The 27,083-nt window shown below is 47.7% G+C and overlaps 1 protein-coding gene across 8 annotated transcripts in view; it reads left to right on the top strand.

The window, feature by feature from the left end:
* Positions 1–27,083, top strand: part of LOC111149807 (protein phosphatase 6 regulatory subunit 3) — a 146,410-nt gene that overhangs the window by 63,121 nt on the left and 56,206 nt on the right. For 7 of the 8 annotated variants that reach the window (XM_022507089.1, XM_022507093.1, XM_022507092.1 and 4 more), the window contains 6 exons: positions 7,800–8,032; positions 12,413–12,599; positions 15,988–16,125; positions 19,028–19,093; positions 22,029–22,141; positions 26,026–26,139. In XM_022507089.1, coding sequence (XP_022362797.1) covers positions 7,806–8,032; positions 12,413–12,599; positions 15,988–16,125; positions 19,028–19,093; positions 22,029–22,141; positions 26,026–26,139 — 845 coding nt within the window. In that variant the 5' untranslated portion in view covers positions 7,800–7,805. Of the gene's footprint in view, positions 1–7,754; positions 8,033–12,412; positions 12,600–15,987; positions 16,126–19,027; positions 19,094–22,028; positions 22,142–26,025; positions 26,140–27,083 lie in introns of those variants that run through there. The other variant, XM_022507088.1, reaches the window with a different exon arrangement.

Here is a 27,083-nt window from a genome sequence, read left to right as displayed (position 1 = left end):
TGCGCATAGAGTGTGGCTGGTCCAAGTGGAGATGTAAGATACACCCAGATTTTGAAGACTTCGTACCAGAAGAATTACATGTTGAAATAATAATGTTTGGATGTGTGAGGTTAAATAAAAGATACTATTAACATTAATGTATCGTTTCCTTTACTTTTTTGATGTGGCTACTAGAACGTTGAAACTTACACGTGGCTCTCATCGTGGCGCGTGTGGTGCTGTTTCTGTCGGGCAGGGCCGGGCGAGCCGGTAGGTGGCGCCCGCTCTGTTCCGGCAGCCGGGAGCCAGGGGTCTGGGGAGGAGTGTACCCCGGGGCACAGGGTTCTGAACTCTGACAGTACGTGCTTGTACACCTTTGTTTGAGATCATGAGAAATCTATTACGGATATTCCCTTCATCGCATACATAAATAGAAAAAATACTAAAACTCTATAGCATTTAGTGTAGAGATTAAGTCTTCCCTTTCGTGTTGTCTTGGATGTAAGCAGCTGCTCCTTCTCCTGTTGTGGCTTGAACTCCACGTGTTGGAGGGACTGCAGCTGTGAAACAGGAGGAGTTGACATTAGCGGATACTCACTTAGGACACGGGATCTTGCCTGTTCGAGCGGGGCCGGTGATGACATGGCGTGGACAGGCCGTCTTCATGCATGTGCCACCCATGTGGTCTCAGGGCCCCAGGACCAGAAGTGTTTGCTTTCGTGCTCAGCTGTTCCTCATAAGCTCAGAAATTCTTAATAATCTTGGAATCTCCTTTTGAATCTTTGAATGTTTTGCCTTGGGCCCAACCAGCCCTGTGTCCTGATGTTCCACAGTGAACAGTAGTGTGTGGCGGAGGTTTCAGGGGGGTGCAGCTTCTTGTGGGACAGAACACTGCTAACTTCAACACAGTTCTTGGGAATAGAAGAGTTTGAGTTTTAAATTCATTAACACTCTTCCTTGTTGTTCCCTCAGCGTGCTTCTGTCATTGTAGGCAGGGCGAGCAGCAGCCTCTCCCTTCAGGGAGCTGCTGGTTTATCTAACACTGCATTTGTCCTATCATTCTTTCTGGGCTGCTGTTAGAAAGTGATACAGTATGTTGCCTTCTACATCTGTCATGTCCAAAGAAAACCCTCTCATATCAGCTTGTCCACAGGGAGTTTCTGAAGTAAATAACATAGTCACACATTTGCATCACACGCTTTTCTCTGTGTCTCACGGCTGTGCAGTTAGTTTGAATGTGCTTATTGCAATTTGTTGCAGTCGATCAGCAACGGTTTAAACCCAGGGCAGCAGGAACAGCAGTGTCTGGGGACGTGCTAGAGACAAGAGTCTCGGGCCTGATCCTGGGTTTAATATGTCTGAAGCTGTGACTCTGTTTTCACGAGACCCTGTGTGCTCCCTGTGCCTGTGAACGTTTGGTGGGGGCACTGGCTTAAACGTTGCACGCTTGTGTGGGGGGCGTGCTTGTCGCACAGGCGGGCACTTCCTGTGGTCGTGGTACCAGTGCGGTTCAGCTCCTGGGCCAGGCCTTTCTCAGCGACGACTCACGACCAGTTTGCTTGGTGAGGATACTGAGATTAAGAGAGGTAAAGTCCCTTTCGCAAGACTTCAGGGCCAGCCAGTAGTGGAGCCAGCGTGGGAATCCGGGTCCGTGTAGATGCTTAACAGTCCTCATGGGGCTGGGGAGGAGGTGATGTTTATTTGATGAAAGCAAGTGGTTGTAGGTGGTTTCGTGTATCCCACATTTGGGCCCTTGTTGAATACTGTGTTGGCGGCGCCCGGGAAAATTCATCGGAGGGTCTGATGTTCTCATACCTTTACAGAGAATTTAACCGCCTGACTGTACTAGTTCCTGTGTCACAGACAGGACGGCACCGTTTCCCCCAGAAACCGTGTTACTGCCTAACTGCTTTGAACTAAAGGTACCCTGGCCCACATTTTGCTTCCAAGAAGGAAGGTATTTCAGTAATCTTAGAAGACCGTTAATTAAATGGCAGGTCTGAGCTAAATAGGTTTCTGGATCCTTTGGTCCTGTTCCGTGCATGCTGGATGGTCATTTTCACCTGTGTCTTGAGTTCTGGGCGTGCAGAGCACAGTGGAGGCCTTCTGTGGCAGGCTGACAGGTCACTTCCCGGTGACCCACCTGCCTGACCTTCAGCTCTTTTAGAGAAAACCCTGCTTGCAAGCCACTTAATCCAACTTACAAAACAACTCTGAGGGGGCACCTGGGTGCCTCAGTCGGTTGGGCATCTGACTCTCGGTTTTGGCTCAAGTCTGGATCTCAGGGTCGTGAGATCAAGCCCACGTCAGGGTCTACATTCAGTGCGGAGTCTACTTAAGACTCTCTCTCCCGCCCCACTGTGCATGTGAGCGCCAGCTTGCTCTCTCTCTCTCTCTCTCTCTCTTAAATAGATAAGTAGGAACACCTGGGTGGCTCAGTCAGTTGAGTTTCTGCCTTTGGCTGGGGTCATGATTCCGGGGTCCTGGGATCGAGTCCATGTCGGGCTCCCTGCTCACTGGGGAGGCTCTTTCTCCCTCTCCCTCTGCCTGCTGCTCCCGCTGCTTGTGCTCTCTGTGTCAAGTAAATAAAATCTTAAAAAAAAAAAAGATTCAAATAGGTAAGTGAAAAATCTAAAAACAACAGCAACAAACAAACAAAACCCCAAACCCAAAGAAACAAAACAACTCAGGGATTTTGAAGAAAGATAGTTTGGGTTTATTTACCATTTTGCTCTTGGTCTTGTTAATAGAAAAGCTGGTGATTGGGTTTACTGTAAGAAATTCTATTCCTTTTTACCCCTAAACCCTATTGAGGTATAGCTAGGGTATGAACTTCACAGTGTATGTATTTATATTAAGTAAAAACTAGTGGTTGAAGTGCTGGCCCCTTTCAGTTTTTCTGAGTATCTTAGTTGTATATTTTAAAGGACTCCATTTTATCGCAGGGCCCTGGTTGAACTTTGTAACTAACTGTTAGTTCATACCTAGCTTGTTTACTTCAAAGGACATGAGTAGAAGCTAGGGTAACTAATATTCTGGTGCTATTCATTTCTGGTCAGTTTGCTGTTTGGCCAAAAGATAAAATACATGTTTGCTTAAGGAGTCTACTGTGGTTTTATTTTATTTTTAAGTTTGTAACGTACCCAGTTTAAAGAAAATGCAGTGGAAATGCGTATTTCAAAGTGTTCTGATTTTAAAAATGCTATTCTAATTCAGGATGGTGAAAAATGAAAGGACTTAGGCATTTTTAAATAGTTGCTGAAAAATTCCTGCTCTCATGCTTAAATAAGTATAATAAAACAGGAAGTCACAGGCTTGGGGTTCAGAGGAGCTGGCTGGTCAGGTAGGACATGCTGCACACTGCTGGAACACACAGACCAGCTATGTGTGGCTCATCGGGACGCAGCGGGCCCTGAGGTCGGCAGGCAGCTTTCTTCCAGGTGGTGATTTGGGGATGTGGAAGCATCTTCCGTTTTTTGGCTCTGCCATTCCTTAGAGCCTTTTTTGTCTTGGACATCCGGCCAGAACCAGAGGAGCGTGTACGGAGCTTTTTATGGTTTGTGGCACACTGGGGAAGACATTGTCATGTGGCAGTACCTACTTGCCCAAGAAGTTGGGAACGTGGTCTTTGTAAGCTCCCAGGGAAAGGAGAATGGGTCTCTAGATACCTGGGCCAGCACCCTGTGACCACACCCTACCGGGTGGGCTGCGAAGGCGCTGGGTGGCCACCCCTGTCGTCTCAGAGATAGCGGGGAGGGAAGAAAGTTACAGTCAGTGGGAACCCGATTGCCCTCTGAGCCAGGGACGCTCAACTTCTGTAAAGGACCAGGTAGTAAATATTTCAGGCTCTGCGGGCCACATTCGGTCTGTCACACATTCTTCTCTTCTCTTTTCCTAAAACAACCCTTTAAAAATATCTAAACCATTCTTAGTGTGCAGGCTGTGGGCGGGATTTGGTCTGTGGGCTGCAGTTTGCCAACTCCTGCTCTGACGTCATCATGGCTAATTATCGGTCTTCTTATAAATCTGGTATTTAATGAGTTACTTTTATAAGGTTGAAATTCGGGGAGTCAGTTTTTACTTGTACTACATTGATGTGATTATATTCTGATCTGTAATTGAGGATTTATCTAGTTTGTGGACATTTGTAGTTTCCACTTGGTGGATGTGAGTGTTTATCTTGTTTATTGTTAAGGTCTTGATAATCAACTTTGCTTTTGTGTAATTGATTTCTTAGTGTTTTTCATTATACTTTGCCTTTCTTTATGGGATTACAAAAATAAAAAAGGCATACTACTTTAATTTTTAGGGATTTATTTATTGATTTTAGAGAGAGTGTGTGCGCGCGAGCGGGGTGGGGGGAGCATAGGGAGAAAGAGAGAAGCAGACTCCCAGCTGAGCACGGAGCCTGATGCTGGAAGGGGGGGCTCAGTCCTAGGACCCCAAGGTCATGACCTGAGACTAAATCAAGAGACAGCCACTCAACAACTGAGCCACTCAGGTGCCCCCAAAAGGCATACCACGTTATTTATTTATTAAAGATTTATTTATTTTAGAAAGCGTACATGTGGGTGCAGGGGGAGGGTGCAGCGGGGCTGGGGGACGAGGAGAAGGACAAGCCAACTGGCGCTGAGCGGAACTGGGATGCCTAGCTGGACCTCAGATTCCTGAGATCATGACCTTATCCGAAACCAAGAGACATGTAACCAACTGCGCCACCCAGGTGACCTTAAAAAAAGCATACTGCTTTTGTTGAGACTATTTTTTAAAAAATACTTCAGGCTGAATTATTAACTGTGTCCAGTTTTCTGAATTCAGGTGGAGAGACTGTTCCGTTAGATGATCAGAAATTTGATTTACAGGCCAGAATAAGCACAGTCTGACCTGATGTCAGTGGAGCATGGGAAAGTATTTGAATACAGCCAGTAGCTTTGCAGGCAGTGACTTTGCTGCAGTATTCAAAGTAAGTGCGATCGGGACATCTGTGTGGCTCAGTCGGTTAAGTGTGTGCCTTAGGCTCAGGTCATGATCCCAGGGTCCTGGGATCCAGTGCCACACCGGGCTCCTTGCTCAGTGAGGAGCCTGCATCTCCCTCTGCTGCTCCCCCTGCTTGTGCTCTCTGTCTCTCTTTCTCTGACAGATAAATAAAATCTTTAAAAAAAAAAAAAAAAAGTAAAAGGAACTCTTCTGTCAATTTGTAGACATCCCAGGATCAAAATTTCCATGATTGACCTTGAAGACAAGGTGTGTGGACATGGACGATGAGGTTTTTGGGGTTCTCTAAGGTACTTTTGCTCCTCGAGCTGCACTGGAGCTCCACTCTCTGCCCGGGTGCCCACATCTCCCCTTACAAACAGTGCAGATTAGTACGCGTATGGAGTCCAGATGTGGCCTGGTCTGTGCGTGAACACAGCTGTCTGCGTCCTCATACGCTTCAGTAGCAAGGAGGAGGCAGAGGGGTAGAACGTGCTGTTTTTAGGGTTTGCAGTTTTAAACTCCCAGATAAATGAGCCACGTTGCTCCAGCGGAAGCATTGGAGGCTGTGCTGACAGTATCACTCTGGAAAGCTGCTTTTTTTCCTCCTTTGGAGTTACCTTTGCTAGCTTTGTGTCTTTTTTTCCCTCCCTGTTTGAAGAGGTTAAAATGGCATAATAACGTCTCTTTCATTTGTTGGCCATTTTCCACAATCTGAAAACCAAAAAAGCATTTATGGTTTTATTTCCACCATCTTCTTCCCTAAAGTTGCATTCTTGTCAGGAATATACCACCTCTGCTCTTCTTGCCTTGGTAATTGCCTCAGAAGTAGGAGTAGGTTGCTCTTGGGTTTGAACTTGTGTTTGTCCTTCACTAACCAAAGTGTTATGCTCCCAGGGAGCTCTCCGCCTGCTCCTAGTCTTGAAGGCGAGAGACCTAGCATGTGGGCGGTTGCTGACCGTGCTAGGAGCTGTGACCCTGCTTTTTTAGCGTGTTCTGTGATGTCTTTGGTACATAATTAATGGCCTGACCATTAAGAGGAGAGAGGCGGCTGTGCTGTGTACCCGCGTCACCTGCCGAGCTTTGTGGCAAGCCCGTCCGTGCGCAGGTTCCCCTGGAGTACGGCACTGCCAGTCTGGGTTAGGTGAGCTGTCGAGGCAGCTGCTCTCTGCTGACTGTGTCTTCCTGTCGCTGCGGACTTGATGTGAGCATGTTGCCTTGTGTGTCTTTTGAAACATTTGAAGTTAGTTGTTTTTTTTTTTTTTCTTCTTTTTTTGGAGCAGGGACAACTTTTATAAAACCACATTTCATAATCTTACCTGAAACTTGTTCCCTTAAGGGGTCCTTCTTTTTTTTAAGATCCCTTAAAACTTTGCTTATATCTTAAACTCTGCGATTGTGTATGCAATAGTGAAGTCACAGGAAGTGCATACACTTCTGCACGTCCTTGAGTCACCTGCCGTGGCGCGCGTCTGTCTTCTGTTCCTGGATGGATCAGTATGACTGGCTCTATACATAAAGTTTGCCCTCCACAATGTCTAATTTTTAAAAAAATTTTTTTGAACAGATGTTCATGAAAATACTAAATCAGGGTATATTCATACCTGATCTCCTAATATGGTTGATTTAGCAAAAATGAGTATTTCTCAAAATGTATGTGTGCTCTCCATAGGTTATGACCTGTGCAGCTTCCTTCCTTCTGCCTAGGCTCTCCCAACGCAGCATTTCACCTGGACGTGTGTAGGTTTTGGTGGAGATGGTACCAGGAGCCAATCTGCTACGTGGACAGTAGGGCTGCAGTTGACCGGTGGGTTTGGGTGTTACGTGAAGTGAGGATGTGTTACCAGACCCTGAGTTGGAGTTCCGCGGTGAGCGTCTTTGGCAGATAGGAATGACTTGCGAGTAGTCCTGTCCCTCATCAGGACTTCTGTTTGATGCTGTCGCCTTGCCCTGTGCTCCTCAAAAGTGGCGTTTGAGAGTGTCTTGTCATGGCAGCTGCACATGACCTAGTGACTCCTGTGCTTCCTGTTTCTTCTTGTGACCGGTCAGGACCCTCTTAACTCTGTAACTTGAAGAAAGCAAACTTCTGTTCTCACTGCTGAGGAAGGAAGAGTATGTATGTGGACCCTTAATGTCCAGCGGTTTTCTTGATAACTGAGGATGCTGGTTTCCCTCATTCGTCAACAACGAAGTTTTAGTTTAGTTTCTTTTTTAAGAATGGCACAGATTTCATCATTTTATGGCTTTCAGACTTTCACCTGTGAAAGTGTTCTCAGTGGCTGAAAGTACTAATCTGTGGTGGTGATTTAATTCTTAAGTATTCTGACGAATACTAGGTACTTAGGTCACAGTGCTTGTCATTTGTTGCTTGAAGATATTACTTATGTGTAAGAATGTGTTCTTCAACTGTAGGAAAGGGTTTACTTTCTTGCTTTCCCAGCATTAAATTCTTTTTTTTTTTTTTTTTTAAGTATGGGGCTCAAACTCATGACTGTGAGATCAAGACCTGAGCGGAGATCAAGAGTCAGACACTTATCCGACTGAGCCACCCAGGTGCCCCTCCCAGTGATAAATTCTTAACAAAGTGTGAATGGGTTAATTTTGTAGGTTAAAATCACCCCAAGTTTAAGCATTTAAGTCAGAATTTTTTTTTAATCAATAAAACTATTTTCTGAGAAAGAAAAATCCTGCTGATTTTACTTATTTAAAAAGTATTTTATAGGTTCAGTATGACACTTACTTTACTTATATGACTCAAGTTGGCATTTTAGATTGTAAAACTCAACTGAAATTTGAAAAATTAATATGTGAAATTTTATTTGAAATACTCTCTGCATTTTGTTTAGACCAGCATGTTTTGGAAATTTGATCTTCATTCATCATCCCACATAGACACACTTCTAGAAAGAGAAGATGTAACACTGAAGGAGTTAATGGATGAGGAAGATGTTTTACAGGAATGTAAAGCTCAGAACCGCAAACTTATAGAGTTTCTGTTAAAAGCAGAATGTCTCGAAGATTTAGTCTCATTCATTATAGAAGAACCACCTCAAGACATGGATGAAAAGATCAGATACAAGTAAGAAAATTCAATCTTCTCTTTAGGGTGGGGTGAAGTGAAGTGGGGGTAGAATATTACGCTTGTTGTCCGGCAATTCCCCAGGGCTGTCGTAGACCATGTAGAGTGTTAATATGGTCCCGAGTGACAGACTCAGTGCAGCATTTAATCCCTTCTAGAACCGAGTCCAGTGAAATCACAGGGTTTTTAAAGTGAGCATTCTGAATTGCAGTTAGAAGGCTTTGTGGAAGGGCAAAGTGCTTTATAAACAGTGATGAAGTTTCTGAAAATAGACGATTCAAGTAAGTATTTTCTCTTCTTTGCAAATAGGAAGATATAGATGATGTTCCTGCCCCAGATCACCTGGCAAATCTAAGCCAGAGCCTGGGTTATGAAGACCGTCACTGCTACCAGAAATTCGGGCTTTTGTTAAGATAAGGGAGTGGGTCTTGGTGAATGTCAGTGGAGGTAAATTTAAGCGGCTAGCACCTTGGATCACCGTAGAGGGTTTATGTCCTCCTCACTAGTTTCTCCTGCTCACCGCTGAGCAGGGTGGTTAGGGGGCTTCATCACCATCTCTTACGACCCTCGGACCGCACATGGTTGGAAACCCATTGTGAGCACTCGACGCGCATGTCAGGTACTGCGGGTTCAGTGGACCGTCTCCCCTCTGCGTCAGGCTCTTTCCTTCCCAGAAAATGGGAGAGATGCAGGAACAGAAAGTCATTAATATTATGCATTAAATAAACTTAATGGAATAGGAAGAATTAAAGCTTTTGGTAGATTTTTCTTGCCCTTTCTCCCCTAGTCTCTTCCTTTTTTCAGATATCTTTTTCTTTCTTTATGGGGAGAATTTTGCTGTCAGGGAAATAAAACTTACTAATGCTTTCAGGTTACTGGTACTTGGGCTTTCAGATAGGCGAGGTTGTGTTCTCTGCTGGCCATTAAGATGGACAGCGAGCATTAGCGACAGCCTCCACTCCAATCAGTGCCCTAAAACAGGAGGAAAGGAATGCGGCAGCAGGGAGACCAGCATACTCCCACCCCCCAGAAGACAGACACTTGGCTGTTCTGGGATTCCCTTCCCAGTGAACCAGGACGTGTGGGTGCGGCTTGTCACGGGGCTTGCCCTGGTAGGAGCCGGGATGCTGTGGGCTCTGTGTCCAGCCCACCTGAAGGGGGGGTCGCGGTCCCCTCTTAGAGAATTTGAGCCGAAGGGGTTACCCTTCCAGGGTTGGTTTCCTCAGCGGCTGAATGAAGCTAATACCTCTTTAACTAAGAAGAACAGGCACACCACACCTTAGGGAAGGTACTTACTTCACCAAAAAGTGGTCATGGCTTTTGTAGTATTGCCTTGGCCCGCACTATTTTTGCGCTACCTTTGAGGCTGTGAGAGCAGGCTGGCCTCCCTAGACAAACAGCCTTGTGGTGGCCCCATTTCGAGGGTCCGTGACTTGCGCTGGGCAGATGAGCTCTGCTGCACTTCTGGCCGGGTTGGAGCCCCCTGCTGGGGGTGAGCTATGCGCTTCACGGCTGGATCCACAGAGGGTTCTAGCAGGCGGGATCTGAAAGCTTTCCAGGGCTAAGATTGATCTGTGATCACGTCAGGAAATTTAGACTCGTGCTTATAGTCTGGGGATAGCGTGATTGCTGTGTTTTGTGAGTCTCATAACTTTATATTAGTTACATGCGGGCTGAACTCATCACCGTTTTAAGTGATCACATACAGGGTATTAAACGCTTGTCATTTTGCACTCACCTTTTTAACCTTAATGACAGGTACCTCGGTTCTAAATGATTCAGCAGAAATTTGAACTAGTGGAACTTTGAGAACAGGTCTGGTAGTATAGTAAATCCTAAAGCTAAGATGCTGTTGGTTGGGTCGAGGTTCCTCTAGAGGGACTGCAGGGGCTGCCGCCCTGAGAGCCGAGGGAAGCCAGGCCTCGGGAAGGAGAGCCGGGACAGGCAGGTCGGGGGCGCTCTTGACAGAGCGTGTGGCCCGTCACTGTAGTTCTCTGGAGTGCTGGAGGTGAGAGCCTGGCTGGAATGCCTCTGAGGAAGAACTGGCCACAGAGCAGAGACCGTTCTTTCTAGAGTCTCCCGGAAAAGCAGCAGAGAGAGAAAGTGGGTGCTGCAGGCAGATTTGAGTCGGTAGAGGTGCGGTGGTGTTTTATCCCTGGTGGGAGAACTAGCGGGACGTTTGTGTGCTGCTGAGAGCCATGCAGTGTGGAGGGAGCTGCCGGCCAGAGGGAGGGCCATCCAGGGGTGTGCTGTGCCAGAGCAGGTCTGATCAAAAGGACGGTGGAGGGCAGCTTTCGGAGCAGTGGGCTCTGTGGGTAGGGAGGAGGGAGGCGCCTAGATGCACGTTGTGGGGGCAGTCTCTTCTGATTGCTTCTAGGTTGTCACTACAAAGGAGGTGAGGTCAGAGCATGCAGCGGGGGAGGTGGAGAGGCGGAGTGAAATGGGGAGGGGGTCTCTGGGTATGTTAGAAGCTTGTTTAATGTTACGGAGAGAGGAACTCCAGCCTGTCCAGAACCAGGACTTTGAGCCCTACGTATAGTACCCTGGTCCCATATGCGTGCTTCATTATCTAGATCATGTGTCTCAGTCACTGGAAAAATACCTGAAAAATCTGTGAAAAAGATGTTTTAAATGCCCACGTCCTGTTCCGGACCTTGTGTGTTAGGACTTGGAGAATATACCCTACGCACGTGGTTTACCGGCGCTTCATTTGCCAGCAGTTTCAGATTGGGGCAGTTGAGACAATGTACCCCCCAGCCCCCAAACCAGCATCTTGGAAGTTTTATGAAGTGGAAGATAAAGAGGAATAAAAACAGCGAGCTTTCCTTCTTCTCAGGCCTCCTTCTCAGTATTTTGTATTATTCTTCCCCATGAGGTAAAGGCTACTGTGTTAATTTTACAGACTTGGAAACTGAGGCCAGGGAGGTTAAGTAACTTGTTCAAGGTGATGCGGCTTGTAAGTGGAAGAGACAGTCTGGACCTAGGTGGTGAGAGCCCGGAAGCCACACCTGCAGCTGCTGTGTTAGCCCGCCTCTGGCATCGTGGCGGCTCTGTATTACAGCCTCCTCGAGCCCACGTGTTCCGTAAAGAAAGAAAGACGGACTTTAATTTGAGCCTCAGAAGAAAGCTATTTCATAATACGCTCTTCGTGCCCACACACCTGCCAGATCTGTTCTTTCTTTTCCGTTCGCTTCCTCCCTACCGAGGTTCACGTGGGGACGTTCTCGTACTGCTCCCATCTTCCGACCTCACAGCAGACCCCCTCGGCGGCTGCGGCCTTCTGATTTGTGGCCGGTGGCCTCTCGAGCCAGGGGCCTCACGGCAGGCCGCCCTTGTTTGTCTTGGATGCCTCGAGGGGTATTGTCTGGGTTCCAGGCAACAGTTCTCGCCTCTCTCCTGTCAGATAGCAACTTGTCGCTGTTTTGTCACGTCCCTGTCCGGCCAGCCTTGACTTGCCACTCTAGATGACTAGTTGGTCCTGGATCCTGGCTGCTTGACGGGGAGGAGTAAAGAGCAGAGACGTGAACTTGGGGGTGGCGGAGAGCATCGTGTGGACGGGCCTTGGAGTCCGCACTTGTTGCTGTTGAAAACAGAAGAGAAAATGTGGCAAGAGGAGTGAGTGGAGGAGGCAGATTAGCTGTCTTATTGTCAGAGGGCGGGCTCTGATGGTCAAGGGCAAGCATGCCTTCAGGGCTGCAGCTATTTCCACGGCTGTGCGTCTGCGGAAGAGGTCTGTGTCCACAGCAGTGAGATCTGACAGCGGGCCGATCCCTGGGAGACCTGGGAAGGCCGGCGTGGAGAGCTGGTGTTTTGCGAGCCGCTCTCCTACTTGGGTGACTCAGGCTGATGTCTTGTTCTCCACTTCCCTACGTTACAGCAGTGATTCTCTTAAGGTGTAGTACAGACCCTCCAAAACTTGCAGCCTTGTGAAGACATAGGTGGCAGGTCTTGGAACCAGAATGTGTCTTGAGTAGTTACAGGGTGTCGTGTGTAGTGCAGTTTCCTGGAAACCAGCATCCCTCACCGTTGTCCTATAGGCGCTGGTTGTCCTACAAGCTCTGCTGCTGACGGCTGTGGCCAGAGGGGTCCTGTGCCCTGCCCATGGTACGGCCTCCTCAGGCTCCTGAGCCCTAGGTGTGCTCTAGTTTTGTTAGGGAAAGCGTATCCTGTACAAGCTTGCTTTAGAAGTAAGTTTTTAGATACAGTAGAAAATTCACTTTAATCTAGAGGTTGGACAGAATGGATTGAAATGATTTTCTAATTCTCAGAGGTGATTTTGTTATTTCTCACAAAATTTTAGGAAACATTTCTGATTTGTGTTCTACTTTATGTAATGGAACTGTTAATATGGATGATGACACGAGTGTCCTGTTCTTCTAGGTACCCAAATATATCTTGCGAGTTGCTCACTTCCGATGTCTCCCAGATGAACGATAGGCTGGGGGAAGACGAGTCCCTGCTCGTGAGGTTGTATAGCTTCCTCCTAAACGACTCCCCCTTGAACCCACTACTTGCCAGCTTCTTCAGCAAGGTGCTCAGTATTCTTATCAGCAGAAAACCAGAACAGGTAAATACCGTTTTCCAGAAGGTAAGTATTAGGGCTGATTGTCCCCCTGAGACGATCCCGTGTAACTGTGTTCTGAGTGCGCCTTCAGTGCAGGTTCTACAGTGGAGCGTATTTAAGTTCACGGACTTAACACTGACCTCCGCATCCACGACTGTGTTCTAGCTTGGTGTGTTCTCTCTGGATCGCCTCACGGCCCAGCACAGCAGTGTACTTTGGTCTCTTGACCAGTAACTGCAAGCACGAGAGCATGGGCTGTCCGTTGGCGAAGGCAGCGCTATGCCTCATACTGAGTGGCCGATGATGCGAGTGGCATTGTAGTGACTCTGGGGAAGCGACAGTTGTTTTTGTTTTTTTTTCCTTTCCCGTAATGATGAGCACAACACAAATGAGGCTGTAAATCAAAAAGCTTTTCCGTAAATGTAATTGATGATTAGTTTATACAAATTATGACGATTTTGTTTTGATTCCACTCAGAATCTTAAGTGTTTAGCTTGAAATGTCTCTGTTTATTTTATTATTATTATTTTAAGGTTTTATTTATTTATTTGAGGGAGCGAGGGGGAGAGAGAGAGAGCGCGCGAGCATGAGCCAGGGGAAGGGCAGAGGGAGAGGCAGACGCCCTGCTGAGCACCGAGCCCAAGTAGGGCTCGATCTCAACGACCCTGAGATCATGACCAGAGCCAGAGTCAGACACTCAACCGGCTGAGCCACCCCGGCGCCTCGAGACGTCTCTGTTTAGACTGCCTTTCCTATCCAGTAGTGCTGGGCAGAAAACCCTACTTCACTGTGGAGGGAACTGTCCCCTCTCTCGCCTCCCCGTCTCCCTCTCTACCCCTCACATGTGTTTTGTTCCTGAGCAGCTCAGACACACTTGGGAAATTGATTTTCCAAGGATCTGCCGTATGTGTAGTGGTTCTCAGAGCACGGTTTCGTGACCAGCAGCATGAGTACCACACAAGAATCTGACAGAAATGCAAGGTTGTCAGCCCCACCTCACACCTCATGAGTCAGACTCTTTGACGTGGGGGCCCAGGCGATCTGGGAGTTCCAGTAATTCTTCTAGATGACTCTGATGCACACTGAGACTTGAGAGTCACGGCTCTAGTGCACACCAGTGTGAAGAAGGGTGTGCTTACGGGGAGATTCTGCTCCACTCCTGGAAACAGGCACCCGAGGAGCAGTGAGAGCCTCCGACTCTCAGGTGCGCATAGACGCGCCAGGGTGCGATGCCAGGGCTGCGGTTGGTCGAACCGGCCGGGCCTGGCTCCTCCCTGATGGGAAGCAGGCTTTGTGACCCGTCCTTTGCCGTCCGCCAACATGGAGGGATGGAACTATTTTAGGCCCAGTATGTCTGTCCTTTGCCAAGGCAGAGTGGATGTGTGTTTTATTTTAGACAAGATTGTACTTTCATGTTCTTAATTAGGCGGGATTATGCCCCGAGATGTATTGGAATCGAGGTTCGTTTTTCTTAGAGGGTAATCCCCGAATCCTGATTCCTGTCGTACAGGCTGTCTTTCCCTCTTCTGCCTTCTGGCGAGAACAGACGGGGCTGTGGAGCGTTCTGGCGGATTTTGCACGCCGTCCCCAGCCCGAGTCCTGGTCCTTTCAGGTGGCTGCAGCTGTGATGGACGCAGGCCTTCCGCCGGCATCGTGGTGTTTCTCTTCGCTCCGTGCTAGGGGAGCCCAAATTCAGGGGCTCCGGTTCTCACTGTACCTTTGATACAAGCGACAATACTCGAAGCCTCCTGGGACTGTGAGGGTTGGCGCTGCCCTTCTGGGTCCCACGAGTCGCGCCCGGGTGCTGGCGTCTGCCGATACAGGGCTCTGAGGGTGGCCTGTCACTCGGCGGCTCCGCGTGCTGCTTGGCTTAGGGCTCTCGGAAGGAGAATGAGAGGATTCGGTGACCGTCGGTCTTCTAGCGCTTTTCTCAGTTGGAGGACGAAGGGCGGAAATGGTCTCCGTCCCGTGAGATGCGAGCGAGGCCGCGTGTGGCTGCGGGGAGCGAGGACACTGGGGGCCCGGCCTGGCTCCCCTGATGCAGTCGTTCAGCTCACGGGCCAGGACGGCCAGCCGCAGGGTCGTCTGGGAGGGACGAGGGAGAGGGATGTCAGGAGCGGTGTCAGGAGCGGTAGCATCTCTGCGGCGTCCTCCTCCGTCGGGGACTCCTTGCTGTCCCTACGGTGCTGTCTGTGGCCCTGGCCGCAGTTCGTGCCTTTGTCCTCCTGAGCCGGTGCTTTCGCCACAGAACCACGCGGTATCTTGGTCACATCTGACTTTTTCCTCTTTTCTCCTCCGCTGCGCTTGTAACAACTACTGTGTGACTCTGTTGTGATGGATTAATTGTGTCTCACTTCTCGAAGGCTTATGTCGCCACATTTTACCTTCCTGTTCAGAGGAGCGGCAGGTCACAGGTGCTCCTCCGTTGGCGCCGTGGGGCGTGAAGCGATTTTTGTCATCTCTGGCTCATAGACTTTGTCCCTGGGATGACAGCAGGATTTGTGGCTTTTGTGGCACGCCGATCTAAGTTGAAACTTCAGCGCAGCCACCGTTGGGCTCTGGCAAGACACCTCACTGGCCTGTGCCTTGGTTTCCCTGTCTGGCACGCCGAGTGGGGCAGCCCCTCCTCGAGGGCATCAAGAGGATTCGCTGAGACTTAGCTGCTGCCACACTGGCCACGCCGCTTCCGCTACATTTGAAGAGACGCTGGGTGCAGACGGGCAGAAGGCCCACAGGGATGTGCAGGACAGAACTCTCTGCCTCTTCTTGCAGAGAAGGGAGACCCAGGTGGCGGCGGTAACGTCTCGGGTCCCTGTGTAGCTGCCCTCTCCTCCTCGCTCACCCTCCTGGTGTCCATCTCGTCAGCAAGCAGCTGACGTCGGGCCACGCGTGATGTTGTGTAGCAGCTGAGCTCGCCGCCAGGACGGACTTAAAAAACACTTGGTGTTTTGAATTGTTTTTTCCTACTTGCTGGGGACTAATAGGATTTTGAGTATTTACTCTGCATTTTAGTGCCGTCTGAGGGACTTGCCTTATGTCCATAAGCTGCTGAATGGTATGTTCCTGGGCTCTCGGTAGGGCATTAAATTATTTATCCTTATTCTCTGACAGTTAATAATGAAAGTGAACAGAAATAAAAGACTTCGTTATGGTGTATTTATGTGAGGAAACGTGTGATAATTTGAGTTTTTCTCCCAAGGGGTTTTGCACACGCTGACAGTTAGCAGGCTCCCCGGTCTCCCATCCGGTTCCAGCTCAGCGTCTGCCAGTCCTCCACTCAGGGTGGCGGTGGGTTTCGAGAGGGACAGTTCGAGGGGTCAGGATGGAATACGCCGTAAAGGTGGTGGTTCCCCGGTTAGGTGTCTTTCAGTTCTGGTTTGTTCTCCTCTAGATTGTGGATTTCTTGAAGAAGAAACGTGATTTCGTAGACCTTATCATAAAGCACATAGGAACTTCGGCCATCATGGACTTGTTGCTCAGGCTCCTGACGTGCATCGAGCCTCCGCAGCCCAGGCAAGATGTGCTGAACGTGAGTAGAATCAGGACCCCTGCACCGGGGCGGGGAGTGGCCCTGGAGCCTGCAGGGCTGCTGGGTGCTGGGAGGGATTCCAGGGGCTTGGGAGAGGAAGGTTGTCTGGGAAACGGGGCGGGGGTGGGGCTTTCAGGGAGGAGGGCAGGGTGGGGAAGGAAGGGGGTTCCAAGGTAGGAAGAGATTATGATTTTGCAGGGTTTTGCAGGGTTCGTGTTCCAGATGTGCGCATCTGGAGGGGCCTGCGGAGTTTCTTTGTGAGGGGTCCTTTACTCCCTGCTGGTTTGGTTTTCAGTGGGAGTGGGGCAGTGGAATGGGTTGAAAATGCATTTAAAGCTTGTCTCGTGGAAAGAGCAGGAGATGGGGAGCTGCAAATCTGGTCTGGGGATTCCATGAGGCACCGCTCTTGAGAGCGCGACCACACCGCAGGGTCTGGGCTGCAAGGGCGCGTGTTCCAGGAAGTGAGCCGTCAGGGTAGTGCTCCTCTTGTGGGTAGTTGGGATCATGGGAGAAGAGGAGAATGGGGCTTATTTCCAAAAGCACACGTATTTTAAAAGTTTGGTGGATGGTTATTTTAGGATACGTGTGCCTCTTGAAGAGCTGTCTTAAGTAGAGTTTGGGTGGGAAGAGGGAGAGTGTGAGTGAGTGAACATGAGATTCCGCACAGGCTCTTATCTTTGCCCCTTCTTCTTGTCTTCTGTCTCCTCCTCTCTGATTCTCTTCACTCCCTTTTTCCAGAACCTTCCCCAACCCATTCCATCCCAAACCCTAGCACCTACTCATTTCTTTGAAATTAGTTTTATTGGAAAAGCTGATTTTAATTAAAGACTGGAAGAACCAGAGGAGAGGCAGGAGGGCCTGTCAGGTGGTATTCCAGGAAAGGCATGTTCTGCTGAGGTGAGCAGGCGTGCTTGGGCACGTGTTTGTGTGAGAGGGATGTGGTCAGGGCTGGCTCTGTAGAACCAGGCAGAGGTCTCCTGAGAACCGTGGTCATCGTGAGGACACCAGCTGAAGGTACCTAGTGAATGTCCTGGAGTTGCCTGTAGGCAACTCAAATTGAGGTGTTGGTTGGGGTGTTGGTTCTTTTTAGGTGTGTTTTTGTGGCTCTCTTTTCTCAGAAGATGTTGAAGATTCCAGGAAAGATTGTTGAGGGCTAGGGGAGGGGTCACCTTTGGATTGCTCTAGGGAGTAGTGATTAAGTATAGTTTTTTAGAATTCTTTTGTCACTTCTGAGTTGAATTTTAGGGCCATTTCTTCTGGAGCGATGTGGTGATAGGCAGTTAATAAAGGCTTAGGTTAGGGGAAGGGTGGTTAGAAACTTAGATTTGGGTACCTGCCATGGTGGTGTAGGTTCTTATTAATGGCTGTGGAGGCAGTAGGAGTGTGGGGCTGATCCTTTCATAGTGCACAAAGTTTCCTTCCTGCTCCCCTGGTGGTCAGGTTCCCTCTCCACCCTCCACCCCATTGCGGCTAAAGTGTGGCCCCAGGTGTCACCTGGGTACTCAGGTCTCACCTCTGCCCTACTGAATCAGAGTGTGCATTTTGGCAAGATCCCCAGGAGGGTGACTGATATGCCCTTTTTTTTTTTTTTTTTTAAAGAATTTATTTATTTGACAGAGATCATAAGTAGGCAGAGAGGCAGGCAGAGAGAGAGAGGGAAGCAGGCTCCCTGCTGAGCAGAGAGCCCGACGCGGGGCTCGATCCCAGAACCCTGAGATCATGACTGAGCCGAAGGCAGAGGCTTAAACCACTGAGCCACCCAGGTGCCCCCTGATATGCCCATTTTGAAACCGATCTTAAAATATAAATTTGGACCTTTAGCTTTGTACTCTCTCGTAGCTTTGTATTCATCTTCCTTGGGCACCGTTCTCTTTAGGGAGCAGGCAGCTGTACCCTTAGCAAATTGTGTTTGATTTCTTGCCACCCAGCCTCGTGCCTCCCTGTTTCCCCCAGTTTCCCTTTAACCTTTGGGTTTTGTTTTGAGGTTGTTTCTGGTGGGTTTTTTTTTTTTTTTTTTTTTTTTTGGTCCTTTCTTGACTGTAAGTGCCTTGTTTATTATGTTGCTCCTCTTCCTGCCTAATATTCTGCTAGCTGATATTTATTCTCCCTGTTCTTATTCTCTTATTTTCATTCACGGCGGTACTTCACATGTAGTTGAGAAAGAGATGGTCCTGGGCTGGATATTGGCTCTTTACTAACTCCTGATGGGGCAGATGAACTCTCCTGCTGTGGTGCCCTGCCCCCATGTTTCCTGTGGCTGTTTTGGTTTTGGAGTCTGAAAGTTCATCATATATTTTAACCCAGAGGCTTAATACTAAATACTGCTTTTCTTAGTCTTTCTGAAGCTGCCCCCCCCCTTTTAAGATTGATTTGTTTACTTGAGAGCATACACAGGCATGGGAGTGGGGAGGGGCAGAGGGGGAGAGAGGATCTCAAGCAGACTCTTCTGAGGACAGAGACTGACCCTGAGATCCCAACCAGCGCTCTGATCTAGGCTCCTGACTGACTGAGCCACCCAGGTGCCCCTCTGACGCTGTCTGAGGGTGAATACTGTCTTACAGAAAATGTATGAATTACACAAACACACACATCCCAAACAAAATACAGACCTTTTTAGTGCTTAGTGTTTGAGAACTACCCTGTGGCTAAGAAGCTGATGTTAGAATTTTTTATGTGGGAATTGTAATTGGGGGCATAGTTGGTAGTGTTGGCTATGGTTTAAATAATATATTCACTGGCATTTTCCTTGGGGGACTTTTAATTTCCTGTAGTGTTCAAATTCCAGAGAAACCTGTAACATTCTACTTAAAATGTGATGGATATTTCCAACTATGTTAATCTTCATTGGGGTTTGAACAAGAGCCACGCATTGCTATGATTACCTCTACAATGTGTTTTACAGTGGTTAAATGAGGAGCAAATTATCCAGAGACTTGTGGAAATAGTTCATCCATCGCAAGAAGAAGATGTAAGTTCTCTTGTATGACTGTAAACTTGATTTTTTTGAAAAAGTGGAATTGTGTTTATTTGGGCATAGAGCATAATTGTAGGAGGCGTGAAGGTAGAGGACAGGTAAAATCTGGCATTCTTAAAGTTGACAATTTTCTAATCACTAAAGGCTTTAAAAAATATTACATTTTGCTGATGCCCAGAACATTTTTCAGAAACGTGGACAGCAGCAGGCCCTGGTTCTAGCACCATCTTCTGGAGCTTGGAGCTGAATGTGCTTGCTTTTGTTACAGACCTCCTCTGTCCTACTTCTTTTTCCTTCTGTGCACATCACTAACCCCGTGGGGCGGCCGCGTCCGCACTTGCGTTTTCTGTTCCGGCTGCACCGCGCAGCACATCAGAATCTTTGCCACCGCGGAAGCCGTGGGGTGTTGAGCCCCTGGCACTCGTATTTCTTGGCCATTCTAGGCCAGAGGCACTGACAGGTTTGGCTTTATCCCGGGAGCTGAGGGTTGACTTGGCATTAGGATTGAGGCTGCTCTGCAGTTTGCAGACTGAGCTCAGTGCTGAGGGGATGCCTGTTTGGGCGGGGTCTCCCGGACTAGCCATTGGCCCCAGTGGAGGAGGCCCCAGCTCTGCTGCTCCTTTTTTTTTTTTTTTTTAAAGATTTTATTTATTTATTTATTTGAAGGAGAGAGAGAGCATGAGGGGGAGAAGGTCAGAGGGAGAAGCAGACTCCCCATGGAGCTGGGACTCCTGGGATCGTGAACTGAGCCAAAGGCAGTCGCTTAACCCACTGAGCCACTCAGGCGCCCCCTGCCCCTGCTGCCGCCTTCCGTCGCAGCCCGAGCCCTGTGCGATTGTCCCGGTATAGCCCTTTCTGCCTGCAGACATGAGAGCTCTGTGGCTCAGCCTCCTCTCTGGGAAGGAGGTGATTGTAGTAGATGGGTGGGCTGTGTTGTGGGGAGGTCAGGGGACCCTCCCGTGTGCCTTAAGTTGCCAGTTAGATTTTGAAGAGTAAGACGGTGGAGGAGGAGGACGAAGGGGGAAAGGTACGCAGAGGATATTCCTGCTTGCAAAGCTTGATTTAGCCCCTTCTCCTTGGGTGTATTCAGATACTTTGATACCTGGAATTTATATCTAAAACAGCCCCTCCCCCCCCATAAAAAGTTAACCATTAAAGGTGCTGTTGGTTCCCGATCTTCCCTTTGGGACAGTGCATCTGTGGTGTTGTTCTGTTAACGTTCAGAACACAGCCCGGTGTGCGCCTGTGTGCGCCTGCGTCGGCTGCTGCGGTGGGAGCAGCCCTGCCCGGCAGGGACCTGCGAGCTGGTCGGGCTGGTAGCGCCTCCTGTGCCCGGGGCGGGGGTTGGATGCTTCCAGAGTGCTGCTCCCATGTGATTCAGGTGTGGCCGGTGCGGGCCGTGGAGAGTGATGATGGGAGCGTGGCCTGTCCCCTTCACAGGGCGTACATGTCCATGGACAAGGCTTGCCTGTTGCTGGGTTTGTACATTCTCAGACAGAAGAGCTGATTGCTCAACAGGAAATCATGCCAGTCTGCAGGGCTCGGGAGAAGCCCGTCTGCAGCTCTTCTTCTTTTTCTTTTCTAAAGGACAAAGCATTTGGAGCATTAGCAGCTTCTTTGCCTGGCTTGTAAGAAAGTTAATTTTGCCTTTGGACAGTCCCGTTGATACTTCCGTTTTGTATTAAGTGATAAGTCACATGCTGAAGTCATACGGACCAGTTGATACTTACTAAGGAATGGTTAGACTCCTAATTCTAGTCAGTGGCCTTGATACCCTGGTGTGTGTTGTCATCTGTGCTGGACATCACTGCCTGCCTGTCCTGGGCTCGAACTGCTCGGTCTGCGGGCGGTGCCCAGTGCCACGTGCCACAGAACAGAATGCATTTGGGTGCTATGATTTTAGATTTTCCTGTAAGGTAAACACTGTACACTGGGAGAAGATGCGGTATTTCTTGCCCTTTGATATATTCCAGAAAGCTATATTTGCTTTTTTTTTTTTTTAATCAGTGCTGATTTAAAAGGTGATTTATCAGCTTCTATGCTGATAAAAATATATACAGGTGACCTTTGAACAACATAGGGGTTGGGGTGCCAACCCCCCACAAAATCGAAAATCCATGTAAAGCTTTTGACTCCATAAAACTTAACTGGTAATAGCCTGCTGTTGGCCATAAGCCTTACCAATAAGGCAGCCCATCAGTTAACACATATTTTGTGTATGTATTACATCCCATGTTCTTACAGTAAAGCAAGTTAGAGAAAAAATGTTACTAAGAAAATCCTAAGAGAAAATACATTTAAATAAGTACTGTATGTATAAGAAAATCTTCATGGAAGTGAACTTGTGTGGTTCAAACCCATGTTGTTCAAAGGTCAGCTGTATTTTGGGGGGGGTGTATTGTTTTCAAGTTCTCAGTTGTAGAAATTTTTCCTTGCCAGAACTTTTTTTGTTTTTTTTTAAGATTTTATTTATTTATTAGAGATCACAAGCAGGCAGAGAGGCAGGCAGAGAGAGAGGAGGAAGCAGGCTCCCTGCTGAGCAGAGAGCTCCATGTGGGGCTCGATCCCAGGACCCTGGGATCGTTAACCCAGCTGAAGGCAGAGGCTTTAATCCACTGAGCCACCCACGTGCCCCTCCTTGCCAGAACTTTGATGCCATGTCCCTACACATAGTGATCTGTGCTGTGCGGTATTGTTAGTGAAGCTCATTGGCCTGGCAGGATCAGGTAGTCTTGTGTCTACCTGTGTTCCTTCTTCTTTTTTTTTTTAACCTACATTCCTTCTTCTGAGCTTGACTTTTTACTCACTGCATCTTCTTAACGGCCAGTGTTAATTTGTGTTATTTCCTAAGCAATTTACTCGATAACGTTTTGTTATAAACTTGACATTTGACGTGTTTTATAGTTAAAATTGTACTTTTTTCCCTTAGCGACATTCAAATGCTTCACAGTCACTTTGTGAAATTGTTCGCCTGAGCAGAGACCAGATGTTACAAATTCAGAACAGTACAGAACCAGACCCCCTGCTTGCCACTCTAGAAAAGTATGTTTAAAACTGTTCTTGTTCTTTTCTTTTTTTTTTTTTTTTTTTAAATTGATGCTATTTGTTGTGTTACCAGTGTGAGTGGTTGGTAAGTCTTCATCTGTGGGAATCATGACCCTGCAAGATACCCTTGGGTGGGGGAGGACCGGCTTATCCAATCTCAGCCATTTGTGATGCCCAATGGACACCCGCAGGGTAAGAATGTAAAGAAATGACATTTATGCGTAGACTTGGAACTTCTGAAGTAGCTATAAACTAGGATTCCGTTAAGCTGTCGTAAGATGGGGTAGCGCGTGCTGACTGTGGGTTACTGCTCCGCAGGTCTTTCGTGAAGAATAATTCCATACGCAAACTGATTTGACCCATTGTAGTCAAGGATTTTACCAGAAGCTCATCTTAGGATTTACTGTGCCTTTGCAGCTGACTGGGGGCGACCTGACCAGACCTGATTCAAAGGGTTACAAGCCTTGTGTGTTTTTTGTCTCTGTACTGCTCTGTCCTTATTTTGAGACGATTCCTTGTGAGCGGCCGTCTCATGTTTGGGTGGAAAATAGGTGGAGCATGGTGTGCTGTTTTGAAATTTGTGAACGGCCAGCCCGTGGGTGCTGGCTTCTCTAGATTCGCACATTTTCGGAAGGAATACTTGGCGTTGCGCTCGGGCACACATTGGGCCTGCAGCACCCGGTGAGATGAGCAAGGAGCAAATTAGAGACGTGGTATCCTTTTTAAAGTTTGTCATCTGAGAAGTAGAATTGCATTTTCCCAGGAAAGGATTTGACTGATTCTCTGAAGTAAGCGAAACTTAAATTATCAGCTTCTAAGTAAAACATCGGTTTCCTTCCCCACTTCTGTTATTCTTGGCACTATGGCGTATATACTCTTTTTGTAAATATAAGACATTCCCCATTCAAATACTAGTAATTATAGCAGTGTTAGGTTCAACCATGTAAAATTGCCCCTTGAGTAGGTTAAAAAAAATGTTGAACCCCAACAGTCTCATGGTTCATGACAGCATTGTTCAATAGAAAGAAAAGTCAGATGTCATTTTAAATGATCTAGTGTCCACATTCAAGTAAAAAATAGGTGAAATTAATTTTAAGAATATATTAAATTATTAAAAATATTTGAATAGATGCTTATTTAAAAAAAAGTCACTGAGGTATTATACATTCTTTTCTTTGCCAGAGTTTTGGAAAGCCAGTGTGTATTTTACACTTAGGACAGGTCAGTTCACACTCGTTACAGTTCGAGGGCAGCGGCCGTGGGGGACCGCAGGTTCCCCCCAGATGCGGGACCTGCCAGCGGCTCGTGCTGAGTTTCAGCGCCCCCGGAGCCTGGGTAGGGCCCAGCTGTGACAGTGCAGACTGTGTCTTCAGTCCCAGTGATCAGGCAGCTCTAAACGGAACCGTACATGCCCAGAATTGGCATTATTAAATATTCGTTGGAGTAGATGTCTTCGGATTCATGGTCATGATGAGTTAGGGGTCCGATGATGTCACCGCAGTTGGCAGCGGGGAGACTTCCTCTACAGCAGTGCCTCCTGCATCCATCTGAGAATGAGAAGCAGCCCCCTTTAGTATAATGAGACATGCTCCCGTGTTATGGTGATTCTTTCAGTAGCTGTTGATAAAGAAAATACACAGTGACCAAAGGCTTCTACGGGGTTGGTAAACTTATTAATCATAATAGCATTTGTATATGGCTGATATATTATTAGGTGATAATGTACAATATTGGATAAACTGAAAAATATAGCAGTATTGTATTATTAGGCCAATCTGCTGGCCATACATAGTACACAGATGACCCAGCTCTTTATATGGCCTGACAGCCCACAGTTGGGGTGCCACAGTGTGTATAAACACTTACGTGTATGTGTGGTGTAGCACGTAAAGAAAAGTTCGAAACAAGCTCAGGTTAGAGAAGATGGTAAAGATGGGTAGACGTCGTACCAGAAGGTCTCTGAGAAAATGGATGGAAGTGTTGGGCAGCGAGTAGTTTGGGTAGCAGTCGGGGCTTAAATTGAGTATATGCAGTTTAGTGACTCTGGAATTCTTCAGAAGTTTAAAATTCCTTTTAAACCAGTTGTGTTAGAGAAGGTTGGACTGTGCCGCTTTTGAGTCTTGATACGAAGGATCTTAGAATGAGTTGGAGTTTGGTCTCAGTTGGGCCAGGCTGCGCTCCTCTGACTACCCGTGTAGAAAGCAGAGTCACAACAAAAGTGCGCCGGAGTCTCAAGGCCTGGTAAAATCCTTGCAGGGCTTCGTGCGTAGAGCAGCTCCTGTGGGGAGTTTACTAATGCTGATCCGAGAACTCTGGGTTTTTTTTAAATGTGAAAGAAAATCCGTTTCTCTGACGTGTAAATAAATGCCTTTACTGTTGAAGGAATACAAAAGCTCTCGTTTTACCCTGTCTGAGCAGCTCGGTCCTTCGGTTTGTGATTCCTTCTGTAGCGGCTGATGTTCTTGTGTTTAGATAAGACTCATAATACGGTTCAGCTGTACGTTAACATCTTGACCATCCGAGTTTTGCTGGGTATCATATCATTTTGTCCATTAGTGGGACGCTTTCATGGTTGTAGGCGACTGATGAAGCCATGAGCTAGTGAGGGCCTCTCTGGGAGCCACTCCCTCAGGTGTCAGTGTCTGTGAGCCTGTGATGCACTCGTGATAAGGAAGAACATTCCGCTTCAACGAGAAGGTGGACATCTGCACTTGGATGCTGGGTCCATACTATCCTGTGGCATGAGGCTGCTCTTTGAAAAACAGATGTATTTACTATGAAAAAGCTGCCTGTTTTCTAGAGCGCAGTCTCAAACCTAGTATTCATTCTGTAGACTTGCTGTGTGTTGAGTGATTTTTATAGTGCTGTTTTGGGTGAAGGTCTCACCATTTTAGGGCCGGTCTGGGTAATTGAAAGCTCCTTCCACCAAGGCAGGGAGCGGGGGCAGGGGGAGGGATCCTCTGAAGTTAGCTTAGATACCAGTTTTATTTGCTTCCCCCAAATAAAAAGGAGATTCTGTCCTACTTGCTGCCCTAGCCTGGCAAGGGGACTGATGTTGGGACGCAGTGAACACAGCTGTACTGTGGGGTGGCTGGCGTCTCTGCTGGGTGATCGGCAGGGGCAGCCCAGCTGTGTGTCCCATTGTGAGGGCGGTCCCAGGTTTCCAACCACTCGGATTCTGAAAATTCCCAAGATCCTAAGACACTGAGACCTTCCTTGGAGAATGTCCATATAAATTTACCTGACAAGTTACCCTTGTGTCTTACAGTCATCGTGGCCTGAGTGTATAATGGGAAGAGCCTGTAGAGAATGTTTTGGCTCTAGTTCAGGCAGATCTGCTTCCTGCCGCCATGTTATTTTGATTGACCAAATTTTAATTGTAGGGTGAAATGCAACAATTGATCTTTTACGTGTTTTAGATCTTAGTTAATTATACATTAATGCTTTTGTGGGAAGACATTTATGGGTTCTAATTAGCCTTTTTGAAAAATGCCCCTCATCTTGTGGGGTGAGGAGCTCCAGATCTTCTTACCACCCACAGCCGCCACCACCAGCACCCTGATCGGAGTGGGAGGTGACTTCCAGTCTGGAAATACTTGTTGGCTCTCGACAAGATCGGCGGAGGCAAGCAGGGCCCAGGTGACTCTGCTGAGGGGAGGGAGTAGGAGAATACATGTGGGAGAGTTAGATTTTGGAATAAGCAGGATCACTTGTCTGGTTTAATAAATGTATTAAAAATAAAATGTTAAGTGAAACAGATATGCCCAAGTGGGGTTGAGCTTTTGTAGAGTACTTGCCTTACTGCTACCATGCTCTTTTTCTCTGACGTTACTGTTAATTGATGTTACAATTAGCACCTGACTGTTGATTTGTTTCCCTAGGCAAGAAATTATAGAGCAGCTTCTATCAAATATTTTCCACAAGGAGAAAAATGAATCAGCCATAGTCAGTGCAATCCAGATACTGCTGACTTTGCTGGAGACGCGGCGGCCCACGTAAGCTTTCCTTTTGTCTTACAAATGCTGAGCCATTTTGTTTTGCTTTTAGATTTTCTAGAAACTAATAAAAGTTGTTGGTTGATAAGCTACGGTCTCTTGCCCTTGAACATGCTGAGCATGTCTCCACCGTAAGAACTCTGACTTAGTTTCATCCGAGGTGGGCTGTAGGGACACGGTTGAAGATAGTGTTTGGTGAGCGCTGTGCACTGGCGGCGTTCGGGTATTTGCAGTAGCTACGAGAAGGCAGCTACAACAAGAGGTGTCATAAACAAAATGTGTAACACAAGAGAATTGTGCTCTCCTGTTCAGGTGGCAGTTCTGGGATGCTTTCTGTCTTGTGATTCTGTTCTGCACATGCTGACTTGAGTCTTCGGATGGGCTCTTCAGGGATTTCACATGTAAGGGCCCTGCGGTTCGTGAGGCTGCTTTAAAATGGGTGGGCAGATGGCTTGCGATCTTGAAGGAGAAATTTGGGCCAAGTGTTTCAGAATCAGAAATACGGTCTGCTTTTCCCGTGTATGTGCCCTGAACCAGCCGGATGACATGGGTCATGTTACTCTTTGCGATTTATGTCCAGTGCTAATTCACTTAGAGCTTGTCAGGATTTCCTGATTTGTTCCCTGGAGCATGAGGGTTTGAAGAGGTGGGTATATGTGAGCGCTCCAAGAATATGTGGTTTAGAGATTAGAGTTTGTATTTTCTCACTCACTGTTAGATTTGTCCAACGAACCAGAGGGCGTGAAGAGGACAGAGGAGGCTGCTTTCAGCATATGAAAATCCCGGCCATCCAAGGTTTCTGGATGTACTTTTCATGGTGTCATATTGGTTTCAGGCAAAGTAGTGAACACAGTTGTTCCGTTTCCCAAATTCCTGACCTCTGTTCCCGGTTTGGTTAGTCTTTGGTCAGCGGCAATGGAAGGCAGTTTGGGAGCAGTGCTTCG

Source organism: Enhydra lutris, unplaced genomic scaffold, assembly GCF_002288905.1.
Source record: "Enhydra lutris kenyoni isolate GAN:26980312 unplaced genomic scaffold, ASM228890v2 scaffoldscaffold22, whole genome shotgun sequence".
NCBI classification, from domain to species: Eukaryota; Metazoa; Chordata; class Mammalia; order Carnivora; family Mustelidae; genus Enhydra; species Enhydra lutris.
This window is presented reverse-complemented; position numbering and strand designations above follow the sequence as displayed.